The 22,272-nt window shown below is 38.3% G+C and overlaps 1 protein-coding gene across 10 annotated transcripts in view; it reads left to right on the top strand.

Moving 5' to 3' along the window:
- LOC102889537 (zinc finger protein 382) overlaps positions 1-22,272 on the top strand; it is a 58,210-nt gene that overhangs the window by 29,201 nt on the left and 6,737 nt on the right. For 6 of the 10 annotated variants that reach the window (XM_025040536.1, XM_015598587.2, XM_015598595.2 and 3 more), the window contains one exon: positions 1,623-3,724. In XM_025040536.1, the coding sequence (XP_024896304.1) occupies positions 1,623-3,040 (1,418 nt within the window). In that variant the 3' untranslated portion in view covers positions 3,041-3,724. Of the gene's footprint in view, positions 1-1,622; positions 3,725-21,265; positions 21,511-22,079; positions 22,119-22,272 lie in introns of those variants that run through there. The other 4 variants (XM_025040532.1, XM_006905933.3, XM_025040537.1 and 1 more) reach the window with 3 other exon arrangements.

The raw sequence follows: 22,272 nt of genomic DNA, 5'->3' as shown, positions 1-22,272 counted from the left end.
CTCAAATTCTTGATATCTACCCACCTTGATTTTGGTAAAAAACACTCATTCTTATCCTATTTTTCAGAGTTCCTTTTCACATATTGGTTGCTTTTCTTCCCTTTATTTACATTGCCTAAGAAAATAAATATTTGTTGAATAAGTAGATTTTATTTCAGTAGGCTCTCATTGGTGTAAAGGATCTTTCTTCATCCTCAGTTCTTGTCACTATAAAAGTTCTGTAAGCTATAATAATTTGATCCATTCACAAATTGTGATTTCCTCATTTTATGTAAATGACTTTCAGATATACATTTTTTTGGCCCATTTCTCCCATCTGAATTCTAGTGGTATATTCTAATTTGCCTGCAGCAATACAGCAATCAGTTGTCTCAATCTTTTGGTTATCAATATATCAGAAGTACTAGTCATTATCTTTACTTCACTCTTATTTGTTTCTATATCTTATTTGTTCCTATAATCACCCCCTTTGGAGTATCAGGTTGATTCCATCATCTCTGTTATACTATCTTAATCTCTCCACAATTTGCATTATGTTATTTCTATCTGTGAAATATCTTTACAGATTAATATTCTCATTCGCCACTGACAACTTCCAAAATGAAAGCCATATTATTTCAGGTGTGGTCTGCTGTAATTACTACTTGGATTTGCCATGATTTTCTCCCAGTTCTTTCCGTAGTAAGGTAACAGTAGTAAGATATAGAATTTGCAAGAAAAATAATAGGTAGGGTCAATTGGTGCCATCCACATACATCGGAGAATACAGTCCTTCACAGCCCCAATAGGGAATAGCAGAGTTTAAGGTATGTTACTGCATTGGGAGGAAAATTTGAACCCATCCTTCTCTAAAACTAAAAAAGTAATTAGCAAATTAAAAGGAAAAATTAGAATTGGTGGCGAGGAGAATTTAATTATTGACCATCACTCTAGAAGAATAAATTGATGTAGCAGCAGTTAGTGATTATGTTCATGTTGCAAGTATGCTTTGTCCTCTGGTTTATTTTATAATTCCTAATGGAAGTAATTTCCTAGTTCTTCCCTTTCAAGAGAAAATAAATCAGTTATATGAGGAGTTATGGCCTAGACTATAGACTAGTGTTTCTGTCAACACTAGGAAATGAGTGTTGAGAAAGTTCATTTGCCATGGAAGGGCTAAATGCAAGTGAAGAAAAAAAAAATTGGAAGCATTTTATAACACTTATTTAGGCATAAGTAGATAAATATATGGGTTTGATCTCTACCTGAACAGTTTTCCTTGCTTACTGTTTAGTACTCTTGATAGGCTCACTCCATTCTCTGAAACTGCCTATTTCAAGAACAATCCCACTTCTACCATCTTTTGGTTACTTGTCCTTGTGTTTATTACACCTGCACAATGTAGCTTATATTTAAATATGCCAAAGATACGTGGTTTTTGCTTATGCCAATTTTTCACCATTTTAACAGTATAGCAGGATTTGTGTTTGTTCCACGCATTTTTCCTACCAAGAGATAATTTATTTTTGCCCTTCTATAGACCACAGTAGTGAGATAGTCCCACCATGCGTTGTTTGTCTATACATTTAATCCATCACCTTTATATGAAGACTCACAGTCTTGTTCATTGTATTCTTTTCTAGAAGATGGGAAAGCTGAAGATGTTTTAATGAAGTTAAAAGAGTACCAAGATAGTCATTTTAGATCAATTGTATTCATCAACCACAAAAGACTAATTAAGGAAAGAAGTAATATTTTGGAGAAAACACTTACCGTAGGCAAGAACTGTATTATTTCAAAAAGAACACTGCATGAACATAAACCTGATGGAAGGGTTTTGAAAAATATTTCAGAATTAGTCATTAGAAATATCAGCCCTGTAAGAGAGAAGCTTGGTGAGAGTAATGGATGGGAGAAATCATTCCTCAATACTAAGCATGAGAAAATTCATACTGCAGCGAGTCTTTATAAACAAACAGAAAGGAGTCTGAGTGGTAAACAAGAGCTTATTCAACATCATAAGGTTCAAACTCCACAGCAATCATTTGAACATAATGAATGTGAAAAATCCTTCCTTATAAAAGGAATGTTATTTACACATACTAGAGCTCATAGAGGAGAAAGACCGTTTGAATGCAATAAAGATGGAATAGCCTTCATCAAAAAGTCAAATCCCAGTGTCCATCCACAAAATCTTATGGAGAAGAAACCCCATGCATTTAGCAAATATGGGAAATTCCTCTGCAGGAAGTCCATTTTTATTATACATCAGAGATCTCAAACAGAAGAGAAACCCTTTCAGTGTCCTTACTGTGGGAATAGCTTTAGAAGGAAGTCTTATCTCATTGAACATCAGCGAATTCACACAGGTGAGAAGCCGTATGTTTGCAATCAGTGTGGAAGAGCCTTCCGTCAAAAGACAGCCCTCACTCTTCATGAGAAAACACACATAGAGGGGAAACCCTACATTTGTATGGATTGTGGGAAGTCATTCCGCCAGAAGGCAACCCTCACTAGACATCACAAAACACATACAGGAGAGAAAGCCTATGAATGTATTCAATGTGGGAGTGCTTTTAGAAAGAAGTCGTACCTCACTGATCATCAGAGAACTCACACAGGAGAGAAACCATATCGATGTAATGAATGTGGGAAGGCATTTATCCAGAAGACAACCCTCACTGTCCACCAAAGAACTCACACAGGAGAGAAACCCTATATTTGTAATGAATGTGGGAAGTCTTTCTGTCAAAAGACAACCCTCACTCTCCATCAAAGAATTCATACAGGGGAAAAGCCCTATATTTGTAATGAATGTGGGAAGTCTTTCCGCCAGAAGGCAATTCTCACTGTCCATCAGAGAATACATACAGGAGAGAAATCCAATGGATGTCCTCAGTGTGGGAAAGCATTTAGTAGGAAATCAAACCTCATTCGCCATCAGAAAACCCACACAGGAGAGAAACCATATGAATGTAAAGAATGTGGGAAGTTCTTCAGTTGTAAGTCAAACCTCATTGTCCATCAGAAAACTCACAAGGTAGGAACCATGGGAATATAATAAAAGATGTGACTTTTTTGTAAAAACTTTCAAAGTCATAGTAAACCCTGTACATAATGTTGCTTGCAAGTGTAATAATATTCAGCAGTTTAAGGTACTGTACCACATTTACTTATTGTTTGCCAGCCTATAAAGCACACACAAAAGAATTACAAGACAAATTAAATGACAAAAGTCATTGAAAATACAAGCCCAATTTTTTGTTAGATTTATCAGATGTAAACTTCCTTTGTCAAGTTACTACATTTAAAATAGTTTATTTTAAATTTTAATACCTATCATGTAAACCATGACTGGCAGTGGTCTATGAACCACACTGTGAACACAAGAGTGTTAAAAAGAAAGGAGGTGTGAACTGTGTTTCTCATTGCAAATATGGAATGAAAATTATTTGTTACCTCCTCAAAGTTAACCACAATTGTGACTTCTAACATTACAAATTAGTTTTTCAATATTATAAACTTTTATATAAATTGAATTATATACCATGTATTTTTATATATATGGCTTGTTTCATTAATCATTATGTCTCTAAAACTCATTAGCGCATGTAGCAGAAGTTAATTCATTTTCATTCTGTATAGAATACCATTCATTATATGATTATATCACATCACATCCATTGTTGGTGAACTTTTTTATTCTTTACAGCTTAGGGTCATAATAAATTCTTCTGTGAACATATTTGGCTTTTGGTGTATATGTATTTAATTCCCTTTATATATACTTAGGAGTAGAATTTCTAGGTCCTGGGGCCTGTGTATGTTTGGCCAGCTTTGGTAGATACTACCAAGCAACTCAGAACTTGAACAGCATGAGATAATTCATTCTGAAGGGAAAGAACTGAATATTATCAATTAGTGATGGTTCAGACCAGAGAATCAGGGAAACTATGGATGTTGTGAAAACTGGGAGTCCAAATGTAATGCATAAACAAAAGCTTTAGCTACAGCCCAAATTTTAATATTAATACCAGATAAATGTAATAAATGTGAGATTGCCTTTAGCCGCAGTATTGCCTTATAACTAAAGAGAGGGAGACAACCACCATCTTCCTTGTTCAACATGAGAGAATTCTGATAGAGAAAACCCCTATGAATAAAATGAAGGAGGCAGAAGATAACCTTTACCTATAGCCTATGTCTTACTGGTAATATAAAAATGATGACTGTGGAAAAACTTCATCCATAGCTCAAATCTTATACAACACTGTAAAATTCACATTAGATGGGAACTCTTCAAATGAAATTATTGTAGGAATGAGTTTATCCATATCTCATTCCTTATATAACACCATAGGATTCATATTAAAGAAAGGAAGGTTAAAAGACCAGCAGATGAGTCCTGTAACTCTAACTCTGCTTCCATAAAAGAAGTCCAACCATACGAAGATCATGCTAGAGTCTATGTGTAGGCACCTTGGTCAGTAACCACAGCTAAACTCCCATCCATCATCTAGTATCTGCCAACAGAGCCATCTTGGACATTGTCAAGTCTTCAGATACTGGAACCAATTGGAACCATGTGACAGACCCCAAGCAATAACTGCTCAGTTGAGGCTGTCTGAAATTCCTGACCCACAAAATGGTTATATCTTTTGACTTAAATTTGATAGATTAAAAGGAGAAATAATCTTGTCAGTATATTTATATTATGAAAATTGAAAATGAAGGTATGAATATTTGGGTTCCAGAGTCAATGAGGAAAAGAGGTAACTACTTGGCGATTTTGACATGAACAAAAACTGGCTCAAAAATACAGTTGAAGACTTGGCTATGTTTTTGGTTTACAATTATATACCTAAAAACAGTTCAATTAGGAGTTCATATATGTCTCTTTTTTCTCATTTTTTGGCAGTAAATTTGACTTAACAACGTAGTTAGCTTAATTTCAAGGTCACAAATCTAGCTATACCAAAACAAACAAAAAAAAAAACTGGAGGGTATCAAGGTGGCATGCTAGGTAAAAGCAGGGTTCGCCTCCTCTCAGAACCACATTAAAATTACATCAAATTATAAAATGATCAATGTGGAGAACCACCTGAAGTCTAATTAATTGTAACATGTACATCTGAGGATATCAAGAAAAAGCCACATCGAGACGGGTAGGAGTGGCAAGGATGACTTGTCCTGCACCAACCAGCACATGGCCATTGAGCACCAGGAGAGAGAATGCAGCTGCAGAGGGTCCCCCCGCCCCAAATGAGAGAGGAGTCCAAGCCCCATACAGAGGCGCCCCAGCCCAGAGGTGCAGCCCCAGGAAGAGGAGTTCCCACAAAATCTGACTATAAAAATCAGTGGGGATTCTGGCCATCCGGGGGAGACAGAAGGAACCTGAACACCCAGATGTCCAGCTTAAAGGGCCCACACACAGTTTCGCTTGTAGACATGCACCCTGGCAGCTTGGGAGGTGCAAGAGACATAGTAGTCTCTTGGAAAGACTGAGTAGTGTGGAACCAGAGAGAGGGCTAGAGGGATAGCTGCCATCGTTTCTTTGTCGGTCCTTCCTCCAGGGTAGTCTACAGATGGGCACCATCTTGCCTGTATTGATCCCACTCCCTTCATAGCCAACTCTGAAGCTGCATCGGTTCAGTGAGATTGGCAAGCCCCAACCCATGTCTCCCTGGGGCCCCACTCCATCCAGCCCACAAATTGCCCCTGGCAGGCCCCTGCTGGCAGCTGCTTCCACCCTGCCCCTTCCCAGGTCCATGAATTCTTGGGAAGAAACAAACCTTGGCTAACAGAGCCCACACATTTCAAGAGAGACATGTGATGCCTGACCACCGGTGCCAGCTTGAGCAGCAGTCTCTTGGGCAGATTGCGGGGCTCTGTGGGCCTGATGCAGAAGGCAGCTGGCTTTGCTATAATCTGTGACTTTTGCAGGAGCCCATGGACTCAGAACTGGCAGCAATTCCTATGCCGTATTGGCCCGACAGAATTGGTTTGTTACACCCTGTGTCTCCCTGAGAACCCACACCACCCAATCCACAAATTACCTGCGGCAAATTCATTCCCAGGCAGCCAGTCTCACCCTTTGCTTTCCTTGAGCCACGAACTTGACAGCAGACAACAGCATTCAGTTCATGCAGCCCACTCAGGGCCCATGCATGACCCATGCATCCCAGGAGAGACTTTTGGTGGTAGGCCACAAACCCTATCCCAAGCTACAGTATTTCTTGAACAGATCTCAGGCATCTGCAGGCCTGAGACAGGCAGTGGCTGGTCTTACTTTGATCTGAGACTTTCACAGGAAGCCACACAGCACTGGCATTAAAACTGACACTGCATTGGCTGGGGGAATCTGCTCGCTATACCCCAGTGACTTCCTGGGTCCCTGAACCACCCAACTCATGTACTCCACAAAGGCTTTCCCAACTGCAGTCTTACGGACAACTGGTAGGCAGCCTCAGGCCTTGAGGCTCACTGGTTCTTTTGCTAAGCTGTCCCAGGCTTGGTACTGGGGGTAACCAAACCTTAGCTTGCAGCATTGTCTCTCCCACTTGCCTTTATATCCAGGATAGGCAGCAGCCATCCGTGGATTGCTTTCTAGCTCCAACCAGGTAGCCCCAAGCAATCAGTGGCAGCAGCTGACCTTGTCCTACTCAGGAGCCCCTCCCAAGGGGCCACAGAACCAACACACACACAGGCTGGCACCAGACTACAACAGAGCAACACCTGACTAGCACCATAGATGGTACACCCAAAGAGTAGTTTCAACAACTACACAAACTGCTAGGGCAAATCTCACTCCAAGGAGTCAGCCCCACACAACAACTGATACCTTGTGATTGTGGCCAATCCTCACAGCCTAAGAGTCAATCCCATCCACTGACATGCTAACAACAATAAAGCCTTAGCTACAAAAGGAGAACACACATGACCCACACAAAGAATATCCCCAGAGCTCCTGGTGTAGGTGCTTAGGGAGACTGCACCCCTGGGCCACACAGGACACATACTGCTCAAGGCTAGGAGGTATAACAAATCTTCCTAACACATAGAAACAAACACAGGCAACTAAAATGAGAAACGTGCTACAAATGAAACAAGAAAACTCCAGAAAAAAAATTAAACAAAATGAAGGAAAGGGGGGGCGGGGGGACCATAAATACAAATAATAAAATGGCAGTAACTGTACCTATCAATAATCACTTTATTCTTATTTTTAAAAAAATTTTTTCAATTATAGTTGGCATATGATATATAAGTTTCAGATGTACAACATAGTTATTAGACATTTATATAACTTACAGAGTGATCACACCAATAAACCTAGTACCCATCTGACACCATACATAGTTATAACATTAGTAGCTATATTCTGTATGCTATACTTTACAACCCCATAACTGTTTTGTAGCTACCAATTTGTACTTACGAATTTCTTCCCCTTTTAAACCCACCCTCAATCCCCATCCCATCTAGCAACCATCAAATTGTTCTCTGTATCTATAAGTTTGTTTCCGTTTTGTTTATTTTGTTCTTTAGATTCCACATGTAAGTGAAATCATATGGCATTTATCTATCTAATTTACTCCACTCAGCATGATACCCTCTAGGTCTATCATTGTTGCAAATGGCAAGATGTTATCCTTTTTATGTCTGGGTAATATTCCATTGTATATATATACCACTGCTTCTTTATCCATTCATCCATTGATTGACATCCATGTTACCTCCATACCATGGCAGCCAGGGAAAAGACTATTATAAATGATGCTGCAATGAACATGGATTCACATATCCCTTCAAAGTAGCGGTTTAGGTTTCTTTGGATAAATATCCAGAAGTAGGATTACTGGGTCTTTCTTTGTCTCTTGTCCTTGCCTTTGTTTTAAAGTCTATTTTATCTAATATTAATATTGCTAGCCCAGCTTGTTTGTTTGTTTCCATTTTTATGAAATACATGTTTCATCTCTTTAATTTCAATCTGCATGTCTTTCAAGCCAAAGTGAATTTCTCAGCAGCATATGTAAGGGTCTTATTTTCACATCTATTCATCCACCCTATTATTTGAATGAAACATTTAATCAACGTTTAAAGTAATTGTTGATAGATATAATTGTTGCCATTGAATTTTTTTTTTTAATCTTTTTTCTTCTTAAGTCCCTCCAACATTTCCTGTAATACTGGCTTGGTGATGATAAACTCCTTTAGCTTTTTCTTGTCTGGGAAGCTCTTTATCTGTCCTTTGATTCTAAATGATAGCTTTGTTGGGTAGAGTAATCTTGGTTATATGATCTTGCTATTCATCACTTTGAATAATTTCTGCCAATCTCTTTGGCCTGCAAAGTTCCTGTTAAGAAATCTGGTGACAGTCTTACAGGAGCTTCCCTATAGGTAACTACTTGCTTTTCTCTTGATACTTTTAAGATTCTTTCTTTGTCTTTAACCTTCATCATTTTAATTATGATGTGTCTAAGTGCGGACCTGTTTGGGTTCATCTTGTCTGGGACTACCTGTACTTCCTAGATTTGTGTGTTTAATTCCTTCGCCAGGTTGGGGAAGTTTTCTGTCATTATTTCTTCAAACAGGTTTTCAATTCCTTGCTCTCGCTCTTGTCCTTCTGGTATCCCTATGATGCAAATGTTGGTATGCTTGATGTTGTACCAAGGGTCTCTTAAACTATCCTCATTTTTTGGATTATTTTTTCTTGTTTCTGTTCTAATTGGGTGATTTCTGCCACCTAGCTGAGCAGAATGAGTTCTTTATCAAGGAGATTGAAACCCTCAAAAAGAACCAAATAGAACTTCTGGAGATATATAACACACTGCAAGAGATGAAAAATAAAATAGTAAGTGTAGGAAATAGAGTCAACCAAATGGAGGAAAGAATCAGTGATATTGAAGACAGAAATATAGAAATAAATCAGAAGGAAGAAGAGAGAAACCAACGAATGAAAAAGAAACACAAGAAGTAGCTGATATCATCAGGAGAGGAAACATAAGAATAATGGGAATTCTTGAAAGGGAGGAAAATGAGCAGGGATTAGAAAGCATTTTCAGACAAATAGTTGATGAGAATGAGCTTAAGCTTGGAATTCAAGAAGTCAACAGAAAACCCAATTATCTCAACCCAAAAAGGCCTTCACCAAGACACATTGTATTAAAATTATCAAAAATCAACGACAAAGACAGAATTATCAGGGCAGCCAAGGAAAAGAAGAAAGTAACCTAGAAAGGAAAACCCATTAGATTATCGTTGGATTTCTCAGCACAAACCTTACAAGCCAGAAAGGAGTGGAATCAAATATTCAAACTATTAAATGAAAGGAACTACCAGCCAAGAATAATGTATCCAGCACAGCTCTCCTTTAGATATGAAGGAGGAATAAAGACCTTTCCAGACATACAAAACTTGAGGGAATTCTCCACTACAAGGCCTACATTACAGGAAATACTGAAAGAGGTCCGCTCACCTAAAACGCAATGACAAAAAAGAAACATAATTAGGAGTAAGGAGACTAGCAGGCAGGCAGAAGCAGAGGAGTGCAACCCTTACTAAGAACAGGGCATTATAAGCTTAAACAATAAGAGATTTGCTATAGCAAGATATTAATGAACATTCAGCATACATAAGGACAAATTAAGACAACAATGACTGAAAAGGGGAGGATTCAAAGATCCAAATTCGCAAAGTGGAATGGAGATAAGGCACATCCAAAAAGTTGAAGCTACCACGTGGCCACTTGGGCTCCTCATGTTTCTAAATTGACAGGCAAAGAAGGGAGTTACTGTATTTAATGAGTAATTGGTCCTGATTACCAAGAGGAAATTGGGTTGCTACTACACAATGTATGTAAGAAAGATTATGTCTGAAATACAGGAGATCCCTTAGAGTGTCTCAGTATTACCACATCTTGTGATTAATGTTGTGATTAATGGAAAACTACAACCCAATTCAGGCAGGACTGCTAACACTTCAGGAATATTTGGGTCAACTTGCCAGGCAAAGAACCACAACCAGTTGAGGTGCTTGCTAAGGACAAAGTAGATATGAAATATGTAGTGGAAGAAAGTAGTTATAAATACCATGTATAACCACATGACCATTTGTAGAAATGAGGGCAATAATAGTATCAGTACTTCTTTATTTTGTTATGAATATTTGGATATATATTAACCAAATATTTTATTTCTTTCTCTCTCTTATCCCTTTATTGTTTAACATAAGAAGTATTATAATAGTTAATTTTATATCACAACATTTAAGTTCCAGGATATAAAAGAGTGAATCTTACTCAAGGACTTCTCCTTGGGGAAAGGGTCAACATGTTTTCAGTTGTACCTGGGATAGTGTTTCATGTTAAATAGAAGTATGATTTTGTTATTATCTTTATTTGCAGAGTGTTTCAAGGACATGTGTTTGGGTGCCAAGCTGATAATGAGTGGACCATTATGGTCAGTTTTATGTCAGCTTGGCTAGACTACAGTTATTCAATCAAACACTAGTCTATGTGTTGTTGTGAAAGTATTCTGTACATCTGATTAAAGTCCATAATCAGTTAACTTTAAGTAAGGGAGATTATTCTATATAATCTGGGTGGGCCTGATTTACTCAATTGAAAGGCAGAACTGAGCCTTCCCTGAAGAAGAAAAATTTCTGTCTGTAGACAGCAGCAGTTTCAGTTCATGTCCAAGAATTCTAGCCTGTTCTCCTTGATTTCAGACTTGTCTATACAGCCTTCAACAATCAAATAAGCAGATTCACTGCAACAAATCTATCTATCTATCTATCTATCTATCATCTATCTATCTATCTATCTATCATCTATCATCTATCATCTATCACTGTTTCTTTTTCTTTGATTAAATGTTGACTGATATAACAATCTTCCAACCTTCTCCTTCCAGGCCCCTTACTAGGCCATTTACCCCAAGAATATGATTATTCTTCTATTGGGCCACCTCTCTTTCCACATGAAGTGAATGACCAAATGCAATAGCTTAAGTTCCACCTACTGAGATAAATTTCCCTTGCCTTTAAAAGCCACCCCTGTGTGAAGCTGATGTGTAATTCTGCTGCTTTCCATTTCAGTTGTGCCCACATATAGAGGGAACATACTGTAAGCCAAGTTCAGCCTTTTCTTTTTCTCTCAGCTGTTTATATGGGATTTCTATATGTTCATATAAATAATCTGATAGAGGGACACTGGTGAACCTGTGATGCGTCATATGCTCATGTATATTGTATGTGCCCTCTAGTAGTTCTCATGCTCAATCTTGAATGTACCATTTCCATTTTTTGAAGATTGCACTGGGCTCATCCAACTTTATCACATTATGTTTCTGTCAGGACCTAGTTCACAACGGCCAATTAGGATACATGGTGACTTGGTTTCACAAGGCCAACCATTCTGTTCCTACAGGGCCCAGTAGCATGCCAGAGGCTCATTTTCAAAAAGTGTGCTCATTCTGCATTGTGTTTCTCTGACTGCGGTTTGCCATGAACCCCACGCTGCATCATTTTCCATCAGTTATATCTCCAATAGCATACAGTATTTTAGATCATATGGCTCAAGTGAAACGACCATTTGCACTTCAGTCAGGACCTTCTACAGAGCACTTTTCTGCACTAGGCTCCTCTCAAAGCTGGCAGCCTTCTTTGTCATTCTGTATATGGATATTCTAAGGTGTTGAAAGTGTTGCTTTCACATCACAGGGAAGTCTACCTGGAAGTGTACTTCCTTCTTAATAGTAAAGAATACATAACACAGCAATTTGTCTTTTACTTTACTAAAGTGGCAGACCTCTGAATCTTTGTAGGTTTTTCTCTCTGTGAGGAATATATGTCTTAACGAGGCTTCTAATGTGCATGATATCCTTTCACCATACTTTCTTATATTGATGTCATCGATGTAATTAATTACTGTGATGGTCTGCAGGGTGTTTAGATAGTCCAGATATTCTCATGCTATATTTTGATAGATGTGGCAAAATAATAAATATATATTTTTTCTCTTCCTTGAAAACTGTTTCTGATTTTCTTTCCTGATTAGAATGGAAAAGAATAATCACTCAAATCAATGACTGTGTGCTATATACCTGAACCCATATTCATCTGCTATAGCAAAAGTACCACTTCCAGAGACTCCTAATTGGTAGAGCTTACAGTAGTTCATAGCCATCCTCTAGTTACATTCACAGATTGGTGTATAAAAAAGTCATATGATAGTGAGATATAATAATGACCATCAACCCTATATCCTTTTGATCTTTAGGGTGGCACTAATCTCTACTGTCTTCCTGGGATGTGATAGTTTTTTATTTACTATCATAGCTTGAGGATACCAGGCTTAATCTCAGAGACTTATACTTGGTCTTTGCTACTATGATAGCTCTTACACTACAGGCCAAGGCCCCAATATGTGGAGTAAGTCCAACTCCAAAGTGTGTCAGCACTTATTATAATTCTAGGATCTGTAAAATGACCACCAGATGATCTGTGGACTCAGCAGGCCCACTGAAAGCTAGACTTTGGCCAGAAATCCATTTATGACCTGACCCCTACATATACCTGTTCTAACATGTAGACCATGATAATGCTTTAGGGTCTCTGGGTGTCACTGTCAACTCAGATCCTCTGTATGGTAGTTTTCAAGATGTCTTGGTATTCTCCTTTCCAATATACCAGTAAATGGTGATAGGTTCCTTTGGCAGAAAGACTAAGATGTCCCTCAATGCTTCCCTGACTCCTGACTTCATGCCCTATGTAATCTTTTTCCCTTGCGTGTGGACTGACTTAGCAACTTACTTCTAACCAAGTCATCGGAAATCTCTTCCATTATTAAGTTATGAAAGATTGTAACTTCTTTCTTGGTAGAAGAGTTTCTTTATTCTCTCTTGCTGGCTTTGATGAAGCAATATGCCATATAGGAGCAATGAACAGCAATGAACTGAGTGTGGCCCCTGTGGCCCCTAGCTAAAAACCAGCACAAAACTGAGGTCTTTAGCCTAATTGCCTGTAAGGAACTAAATACTGCAAATAATCATGTGAGCTTGGAAGTAAGCCTTCCCTGGTTGTGCCTTCAGATAAGTCCTGGGCCATACTTTGATTACAGCCTTATGAGAGACCTTGAAGTAGAGGACCCAGCAAGGCTGTGCTCAGACTCATGAACCTCAGGAACTTGTGAGATAACTGTATTACTCTAAGCTGCTAAGTTTGTGGTAGTTTGTTACACAGCAACAGATAATTAATACAGTACAAGAGAGTCTGATTCTATTTTTGATGTCTGACTGCTGAGTGCATCCTCCCTTGGTGCAGGTGGGAAATTCAAACCACATAAACCCCCCCTGTGCATGTGAACTCTTACATAGTCCCACCCCCTAACCACAATAAAAACTCAAGCCAGTCTCTCCTCCCTGATCTCTTAATCCATTTTGAGATCTGCTTAGAATCCATTAAGAATAGATTGACTTGAGAGGCTCAAGACTTAAGCCGGCAGAAGAAACAATGAACATGAAGATTATGGAGATTATGCAATCCAAAGAATAGAAAGAAAAAAAAATGAAAGAAAATGAACAGAGCCTCAGGGACATGTAGGAAACCATTAAAAATGTCAACATATATGTAAGAAGAAAAAAAAATTCTCAATTTGCCAAAAATTTTTACTATACACACCAAAGAAGCTCAAGAAACACCCAGCTATGGTATACAGAGACATCACAATAAAATTGCTGCAAGCTAAGGGAGACATTGTTGCTGTGAGGGCCAAGGCAAGACTCTCTCTGTACAGAAGTGCCAGCAGTATCCATTGTTCCCTGTTGAGCTCTCCCTACTCCCAGTGCGTGGACACAGTGCCGCCATAAACGTGAAGTCATCAAACAGGATAATAGACATTGCTCTGCCCAGAGGATTCCCTGAAACCTGGCCTCCTCCAACTCACATCTCCACCCAAGCCACATCCAGGTAGATCCTGAGCAAGTCAGGTGCTCCTTGCTGAGCAGTGCCTAGACTCACACTGGAGGCAGCTGGCCTCGGTTTCCCCTGTGGTTTCTCGAGGCAACTATAAACACAGCATCTGTGGATTGCTTCCTGAATCTTAACAGGTGTCCCTGGAGGGGCAGAGGCTTGGACTAAATATGGCCTGCAGCTGAACCCCTCTAAGGACTGTGCCACTGGACACATATTTCACAAATCCACACTAAGACCAGGAGACTTAGGAGCTTTGCCTAGTACTTAGAAACAGATATGGAATGGCAGCCAATATGGGAAGACAAAGAAACAGAAACCATATGAGAGAACAGAACAGAGATCCAGAAATATTGGAGTCAAGCAATCTAACACATGCAGAATTCAAAACACTGGTTATAAAGATGCTCAATGAACTTTTGGGAAGTGTAGATAAATTCAGTGAGAACTTCACTAAAGAGGTAAAAAACATAAAAATGGAAATTGAAATTATAAAAGGGAATCAATCTTAAATGAAGAACACATTATCTGAGATGAGAGGTATATTAAATGGAATAAGCAAATTGAATAAAGAAAAGGATCAAATGACCTATTTAGAGGACGGGAAAGCCAAGTATACACAATCAGAATGGCAAGAAAAAAGATGCCAAGACTATAAAAATAATTTAAGGAGGATATGAGACATTATCAAGGGTCCAAATATCCATCTGATTGGCGTAACTGAAGAAAATCAAGATGTTGAATAGCTGTTTGAAGAAATAATGATGGAAAACTTCCCTAACCTGGTGAAGGAAATGGGCATAAAGCCCCAGGAAGCTCAGAGAATTCCAAAAATCAGGGATGTAAAGAGGCCCACACCAAGACACATCGTAATTAAAATGCCAAAGGTTAAATACAAAGAAAGAATATTAAAGGCAGAAAGAGAAAAATAAATAATTACTTATAAGGTAACACCCATAAGACTGACAGCTGATTTCTCAAAAGAAACTATGCAGGACAGAGGGCTTGGCAAAAAATATTTGACAGGATGAAGACCCAGGATCTACAACCAAGAATAATTTATCCAGCAAAGCTATCATTTAGACTCAAAAGACAGATAAAGAGCTTCCTAGACAAAAATAAGCTAAAGGAATTTATCACCACCAAGACAGTATTACAGGAAATGTTGAAGGGACTTCTTTAAGAAGAAAAAACATGTGTCAAAAACAGGAATAAGGAATGGAAACAACTACATTCCTATCAATAAGAACCTTAAACAGAAAAGAATTAAGTGCTCCAACCAAAAGATAGAGTGGCTGAAAGAATAAGAAAACAAGACCCCTACATATGCTGCCTACAAAAGACTCACTGCAAATTAAAAGACGCTCATAGACTAAAAGGAAGGGGATGGAAAAAGATATTGCTTTGATGGACATAGAAGGTATTTAAGTCAGACAGAGAAAGATAAACACTATATGATTTCACTTATATGCGGAATCTAAGGAATAAAAAGAACAAACTACTCAAAAACAGACTCACAAATATAGCGGACAATTTGGTGACGGACAAAAGGGATGGGAATTTGGGGGGCTAGAAGAATGGGATGAAAGGTTAAAGAAGTACAAATTAGTAGCTGATGGATGGTCACAGGGATGGGGAGCCCAACATAGAGAATGCAGTTAGCATTAATACATTGGCTAGGTGGAGGGTCAGGGGAGGGAGGGAGCAATTGAGGGGATCGTTTTACAAACTATATAGATGTCTAATCAATGTACTGTATACTTGAAACTAATTACAATAAATAAATTTAAAAAAACTCTGCCTTTCTTGAGCTAAAATTGCAATCAGAAAAAATTCTTTTACACAGTTATATAGAACTTATTTAATCTAATTATGCTTTATTACTTAATGGGGAGTTCTGGGTAAGTTTTGAGTAAATATAATGGAAAGAATCACCAGATTTTGGGGAAAGTGTTCCTATGTACTTATTTTTCAAGTGGTTGCTTGAAAAATATTATGAATTTCTAAAGCATATTTGAACCCAGCAGTTTCATGCAGGGAAATAATCACCTGGAAAGACCCCTGCATGTGAAGTCATGTATAGTTTTCAATGATCTGAAGAAATCCATGCTGTTTGGAATTCAGAGAGTGTGGAGATATATGGCTGAAAAGGAAGCAATAAATAAATATATGTAATGACTTGTTCTAAAATACATTATAAGGCCAGTCTAGAATTCAAACTTTTGTCCGAAGAATAATGGCAGGCCCATTATGAGGTCTAACCAGATAGGCAAAATCAGCAGCTCTCTAAATTATTTAGTAAATGTTCACTGGAAAAAATGAATAAAGAAGATACAGTATTTATATACAATAAAATATTATTCAGCCATGAGAAGGAAGGAAATCTAGCCATTTGTGACAACATGAATAGATCTTGAGAGCATTGTGCAAGTGAAATAAGTCAACAGAGGAAGACAAATTCTACGATATCACTTATATGTGGAATCTAAAAAAGCTGAACTCATAGAAACAGGAAGTAACATGGTGGTTACCAGGGGTCTAGGTGGGTGGGGGAATTGGAGAAATGTTGGTCAAAGGGTACAAACTTGCAGTTAGTAGATTAATAAGTTCTGAGAATCTAATGCACATCATTGTGATTATAGTTAACAATACTGTGATATATACTTAAAAATCACTAAGAGACTAGATCTGAAATGTTCTCACCACAAAAAATATAATTATGTGATGCGATGGAGTTAATAACTAATGCTACGTGGTTATCATATTGCAATATATGTGTATCAAACCAACACATTGAACACCTTAAACTTATGCAGTGTTGTGTCAATTATATCTCAATTTATTAAAGAAACATTATATGTTTGATTTATAATTTACATTTTTATGACATTTAATTTTAGATTTTTTAGTGCTATTAATTGGTCTGAAAAGATAAATAATTTTCATTTTGGAGTTTCAAATGTTGTTAAACAACATTTAAATATAATTTTTTTTTTGCTCAGTCATTGACAGTAAATGGCAAAATTTTGAAATAACTCAAACTGTATTTTTCTTTTTTCCTATTATTTATCATAAAAAAAGTTTGCTTCTCTTCAATGATTTGATATTATTTCCTTTCATTTAGTCTTCTCACATTTTCCAAAATCTTTTAATGTACCTATCTAATTTTCATTAGAAATCAGGTATTTTATGCAATTTTTATTGTTTATTTCTATAATGTCTTCACTTACATTTCATTTTCTAGGAGTGAACAATCTTTAAAATTTACTGCACCAAAATTATGAGCTTAAACAATTTTCCTAATTTATAATACTTACATTAGTGTTAGTTTCAAAATAGAGCATGCAGTAGAATCACTGGAAAATCTGTTAAATCTTGTTTGCTTTTTCCTACCCCCAGAGTTTCTAATCGAGTTAGAATTAGAATGCATAAATTTGCATTGCTAACAATTCCCAAAGGTTGTTGATTCTCCTGGTCTGGGAACTACATTTATGAAATACTGGATCTATCATAATTTATCAGAGCTCACAAAATTTATTAACATTTTGTGCCTATGTTTATGCTATATTCTGAGAAATGTCTCCATTTCATTGACCAATAACTCCATTTCAATTGATCCAATATTTTCAACCAGGAAATTGTTTTGTGTGTTTCATATCTGTTGTTAAAACTTTACAAATAACAAAACTCATGAATAGTTCCAAACTGTAGTCATTAGGTCATGTTTTGACACCTAATACCTACATGAATAACTGCCAATCAGTAATACTACTCTACCTTAACCTAAGTAAATTTAGATTTTAGTGAAAAACACATAGGACAGTATAGGCTGTGATTGTTTCACTCTGAAAACTTTGCAGAACTAACTATATGTTATCTTACGTGGAATCGTGGGTTTTCTATTTAGTTACTGTTCTATTAGAATCAAAACCGAAAGAATGAGCATCATGATACTGTATTGTGATAGGTTTTAAAACTCTCAGAATCACTTTTCATTTTTTTTCAAATACGTTCCAAAGAGATGTATCAGGAATATAGCAAACCAAGATATACTTTCAAACTCTGCCACTATCAGCAAATTGTTTGTTTAATGTGGGAAAATAATGATTAAATGCAGGAAGTAAAACTTAAGTTTAGTGACATGTAAAGTGTTCTGTTTGATTTCCTTTGCTTACTTAAATACCTTATTAGAGCTTTTGATGCTGGCTATGAGTGTGGTAAAATTCTTATAACTTTTAGTGTTGATTATGTGAACTAATCTTCCTTTCTAAAATAACATGTTGGCTACATACAAAAGATTTTGGTTTAAAGGTCATTGTTTCTTCAATTACTTGAATGTCTTACTACTTTGTAGTCTTGTACCTCTTGATATTGTTGAAAAGTTTGAACTTGATTTCATTATTATTCATGAGTAATCTATTTTTTCATACTATGAGTTTGTATAACTTTATCTTTGCCTTTAAAGTTTTTTAAAGTTTATAATAATTTTATTTAGGCAGCGATCTTTCCTTTTGAACTTCTTCCTTTTATTTGTATTATCATCTAGATAAAGATAACTTAAATTCACTAGATAGTAGGAAACATGACTGAAGCATGGCAATGGAAAAAGATGATACATGAAGAGGTAAATTAGCAATGAAGTAAAACAAAATCTGACAGACAGACTGGGTGTATGAAGGGGGATTATACAAGATGTATGTTGTTTCTGAAATCAATGATAGATTGTGTGATGTTTAGTACCGCATGTTACTGTTCCTTAGAATGGCCCCATGTGAGAGCTACCACCAAGGATTCCCAACTGGCAGAAAACCACAGGATCAGTTCTTTCCTGACACACTTTGCTACAGACTCACTGGCTTCTCAATGCTTCTGAGAAATACCAAACACAGTCCTATTTCAGAAGATTTACCCTCATTATTTCGATTTTCTTTGAGGCCCTTTCTCCCATCACCTTTGTGTCAAATTCCTGGTGATGCCTTCTTTGGACCCTCTTGCTTTGCATGGCCTCTCATTTTCCAGAGACCCCCTCACACAATTCTGCCACACATCTGAGCACTGCATCTAGAACCACCCGATAAATAACATAAGGAGAATAGCATGAGTAATTAAGTATATTAAGAATTTATTCCTGAAGTTAAGATATACATCACCTTGAAAAAAATGTATGTCCATCATGGAAATGGCTTAATAATGTATAGTATTAAACAATAGCCATGATAGACACACATCTATGTGTTGATAATAGTAAACATTATTATCTCCATTTAGTTTTTAAAATAAACTAATTTAGTTTAATTAATTCCATATCTAACACCCAGATATAAACCTGGGTTGTTATTTGATAGAATCTTTTTTTCAAATACTTACATTTGTATGTATAAATTTGAGGAATGTGATTCAATTATACTGGTGATTCGCTAATTTATTTTAATGTATGTTTTACCAATAAGTTTCCATTATAAATACATATAGAACTAGTTCGCTATAATAATCCCCATAGGTTGTATTATTATCTGAATAAAACTTAATATGTTTATATTTCCCCTTTTGATGTACCTCTAGTTTGCACTCACAGCTGCTATTACAATTATCTCATGTACACCTTTAATAATAAGTCAAATGATTTAGTGTTTAATTCTAATATATGGAATTGCTGGTTGACCTACTTGCCTCATCTAGAGGCTGGACTTGTTAACCAACTGCACTCCCTCGAATCAGTGTCAGCCCCTACAACACCTAGTTTGTTGGGAAGAGACTGGTCAGGTCTTCCTTGGGTCTCTCAGGTCCCAGCTCACTGGTAAATGTGGAAGGAAAGGCTCCCTTCTCTGGAACTTTATCCATGGCTCCCTTCTTTTCTCTTCTGTGGGAAAAAGTGTGTGAGACTATGGATGACAGAAAACGATCTAGGAGGGAAGAAATATACAGTGAGAAGGTTAATCTATAAAGCATTGAGATGCTCTGCCATGAGCTGCTAGTAGGAAATCTGCTGTCGAGAGTGTGCCACAGAATGAGAACTGCATAGGCATCCTCGAGGTGACACGAGCACATCATTGACACTCCTGGAGGAGACATCCTGTGACATGCACTGATCTTGAGGTGTCTAGGAGCAAAAAGGTAATCTAATGAGGTCTTAAAAATAGTCACAGAGATGTAAAGTACAGCATAAGGAATATAGTTGATGATATTGTAATTATTATGACTGTGTCAGATGGGTACTAGACTTATAGGAGTGATCACTTTGTAAGGTATATAAACATCTAATGCCTATGTTGTACACCTGAAACTAACGTGATATTATATGTCAACCATAACTAAAAAATTTTTTTCATAAATAAAAATATCTAATAAAAGAATAGTCTAATGAGGCCTCGACTTGGCTCCAGAGACTAAATCCCAAATTTTTGCCCAAATTAGAGATTCCCATTGGCATTGACTTGGTGCCTACAACCATCAGTTGACAAAAGATACCATTCTGCCAATATTGTTTTTCTCCAGTAGACAGAATTATTAGACTTTCCACTCTCTAGTTTATAAATGTATGTAGAGTATACTCCTTAATAAACAATAGTTAATTTGATGTTTTACACCTTAAAAACAATCTATTTAACATTAGAATGTATAAAATAGTTTTATGTTTTATGGATAACACTGTGATTCTTACTGCACTGGGCACAATCACAGAACATACAGGTGGGAGAGACATTTTCTGTGGTGATTAGCGGCCCAGATCTTGCCTTGTCCATCTGCTTCAGGGCTGCCTAATACTCCTCCTCTGTCATCTCCATCATGGCCCTGAATGATGCCTTTTGCGGCAGCGGGGCGGGTCTCAGACGGAACCTACTAAAGCTCACAAAACCTACGTTAACGATTCATGCAGCATGTATTTGAAAAGCAGTAAGATACGGTTTATTTCCTTCCAACTACCAGCGGGTGTAAACTTGAGTCAGCTTCACGGAGTCTGAAATGTGGAGACCACTTCAGGGGTCAGCAGAATTTAAAATTCCTCAGACATCGGCCTGCTGACTCTTTATAAAAAAAAATGAAGCCCCTCTCACATCCTACAAGTATAGTAAGGTCATTTCCCAGCGGCCTATAGGCCTACTTGACTGTTTCTCCGGGAATATTCTGGTACTGTAAGGTCCAGTTTTGTGGGAACTACATTACCCAGAAAGCTATGCGTTGAGCGGCAGTGGCATTAAGCCAATGAAAGTCCAGGAATGGGTATTTCCCTGAGGGCGAACCGCATTGATGGGGGGCTTCCGGCCTGTTCGTGGCGGTCATTTTAGTGGCTCTCCATCCGTTCTATCGGGTCTAGGGCTCCGGTTCCCACTCGTCAGGTGGAGGCAGAAGTGACAAACAGACAAGAGGCGAGAGGAGGCTTTGTTCCACTGCACAAAGAGGCGGGTTTAGGGCCGGGGACATCGCCGCCTGGGAGGCCGGCCTTGGGACGTCGGTGCCGAGTGCGGATGCCCGGGTGCCCTCCCCCGTTACTCGGCTGTCACCACTCCATTCGGCCCAGAGGCTTCGATGGCGGCAGCCGTGCTCAGAGGCCCGCCTCAGGTGAGTGTGCGTACCCCGGGCCTCACTGCCCTCAGCCCCCCGAACCCTAAAGCCCCGCGTGTGCGCGCTGCTCGCGTCCTCGGCCCAGTCCCTGGTGTCCGGAGCTGAGAGACGCGCGTGGGTGACATCTGGGTGACGGGGTGTGAGAGAGGGTCACAGGAGGAGAGACCGGTTGTGTGACGACGTGGAAAGAGGATTCGGGAACCTGGGGTCCTTCTGCAGGAAACAGTTTTGGTAGATTCGCACTGCAGTGGCAGACTGAGTACCTTCCTTCTCAGGGCCCTGGGAGCCATTGAGAATTTTGAGGAAAAGAGACGTCATCTAACACAATAGGGTTTGAAAAATCCCCCAAAGTCTGTTCGATAGAAGAAGAGACTATAGGGGTGATGAGAACACTGAGGCGCTGGGAATTTAGTACTTTTAAGAGGACACACAACTGGTGAGATGCAACACAGAGGTTAGACAGTTTGCCAAGGCTACCTGGCTCTGGTGCCTCACAGGGGTACAGGGAAGACCTGAGCCCCTGGAATCCTGCCACGGTGACATCTAAGATCTGACTTTTTCCACAGGTCTCTGTGGCTGCAGAAGTGATTTTGGAACCTGAGCAGGTAAGTCAAAGTTTCCCAATCCCTCAGCTGTCTCAACCATTCTGGATCTGTGGTGTCATAAGATTTCACCTGCCATTCTCCCAGCCCTTGGATTTGGAGACCCTGGAGTCAAGCTCAAGGGCTTTAGTCTAGGCCAGGTATTATATGGAGGGGT

This window comes from Pteropus alecto, unplaced genomic scaffold (assembly GCF_000325575.1).
Source record: "Pteropus alecto unplaced genomic scaffold, ASM32557v1 scaffold281, whole genome shotgun sequence".
In the NCBI taxonomy this organism is placed as follows: Eukaryota; Metazoa; Chordata; class Mammalia; order Chiroptera; family Pteropodidae; genus Pteropus; species Pteropus alecto.
Note: the sequence above shows the minus strand (reverse complement) of the source record. Positions and strands in the feature narration are given on the sequence as shown.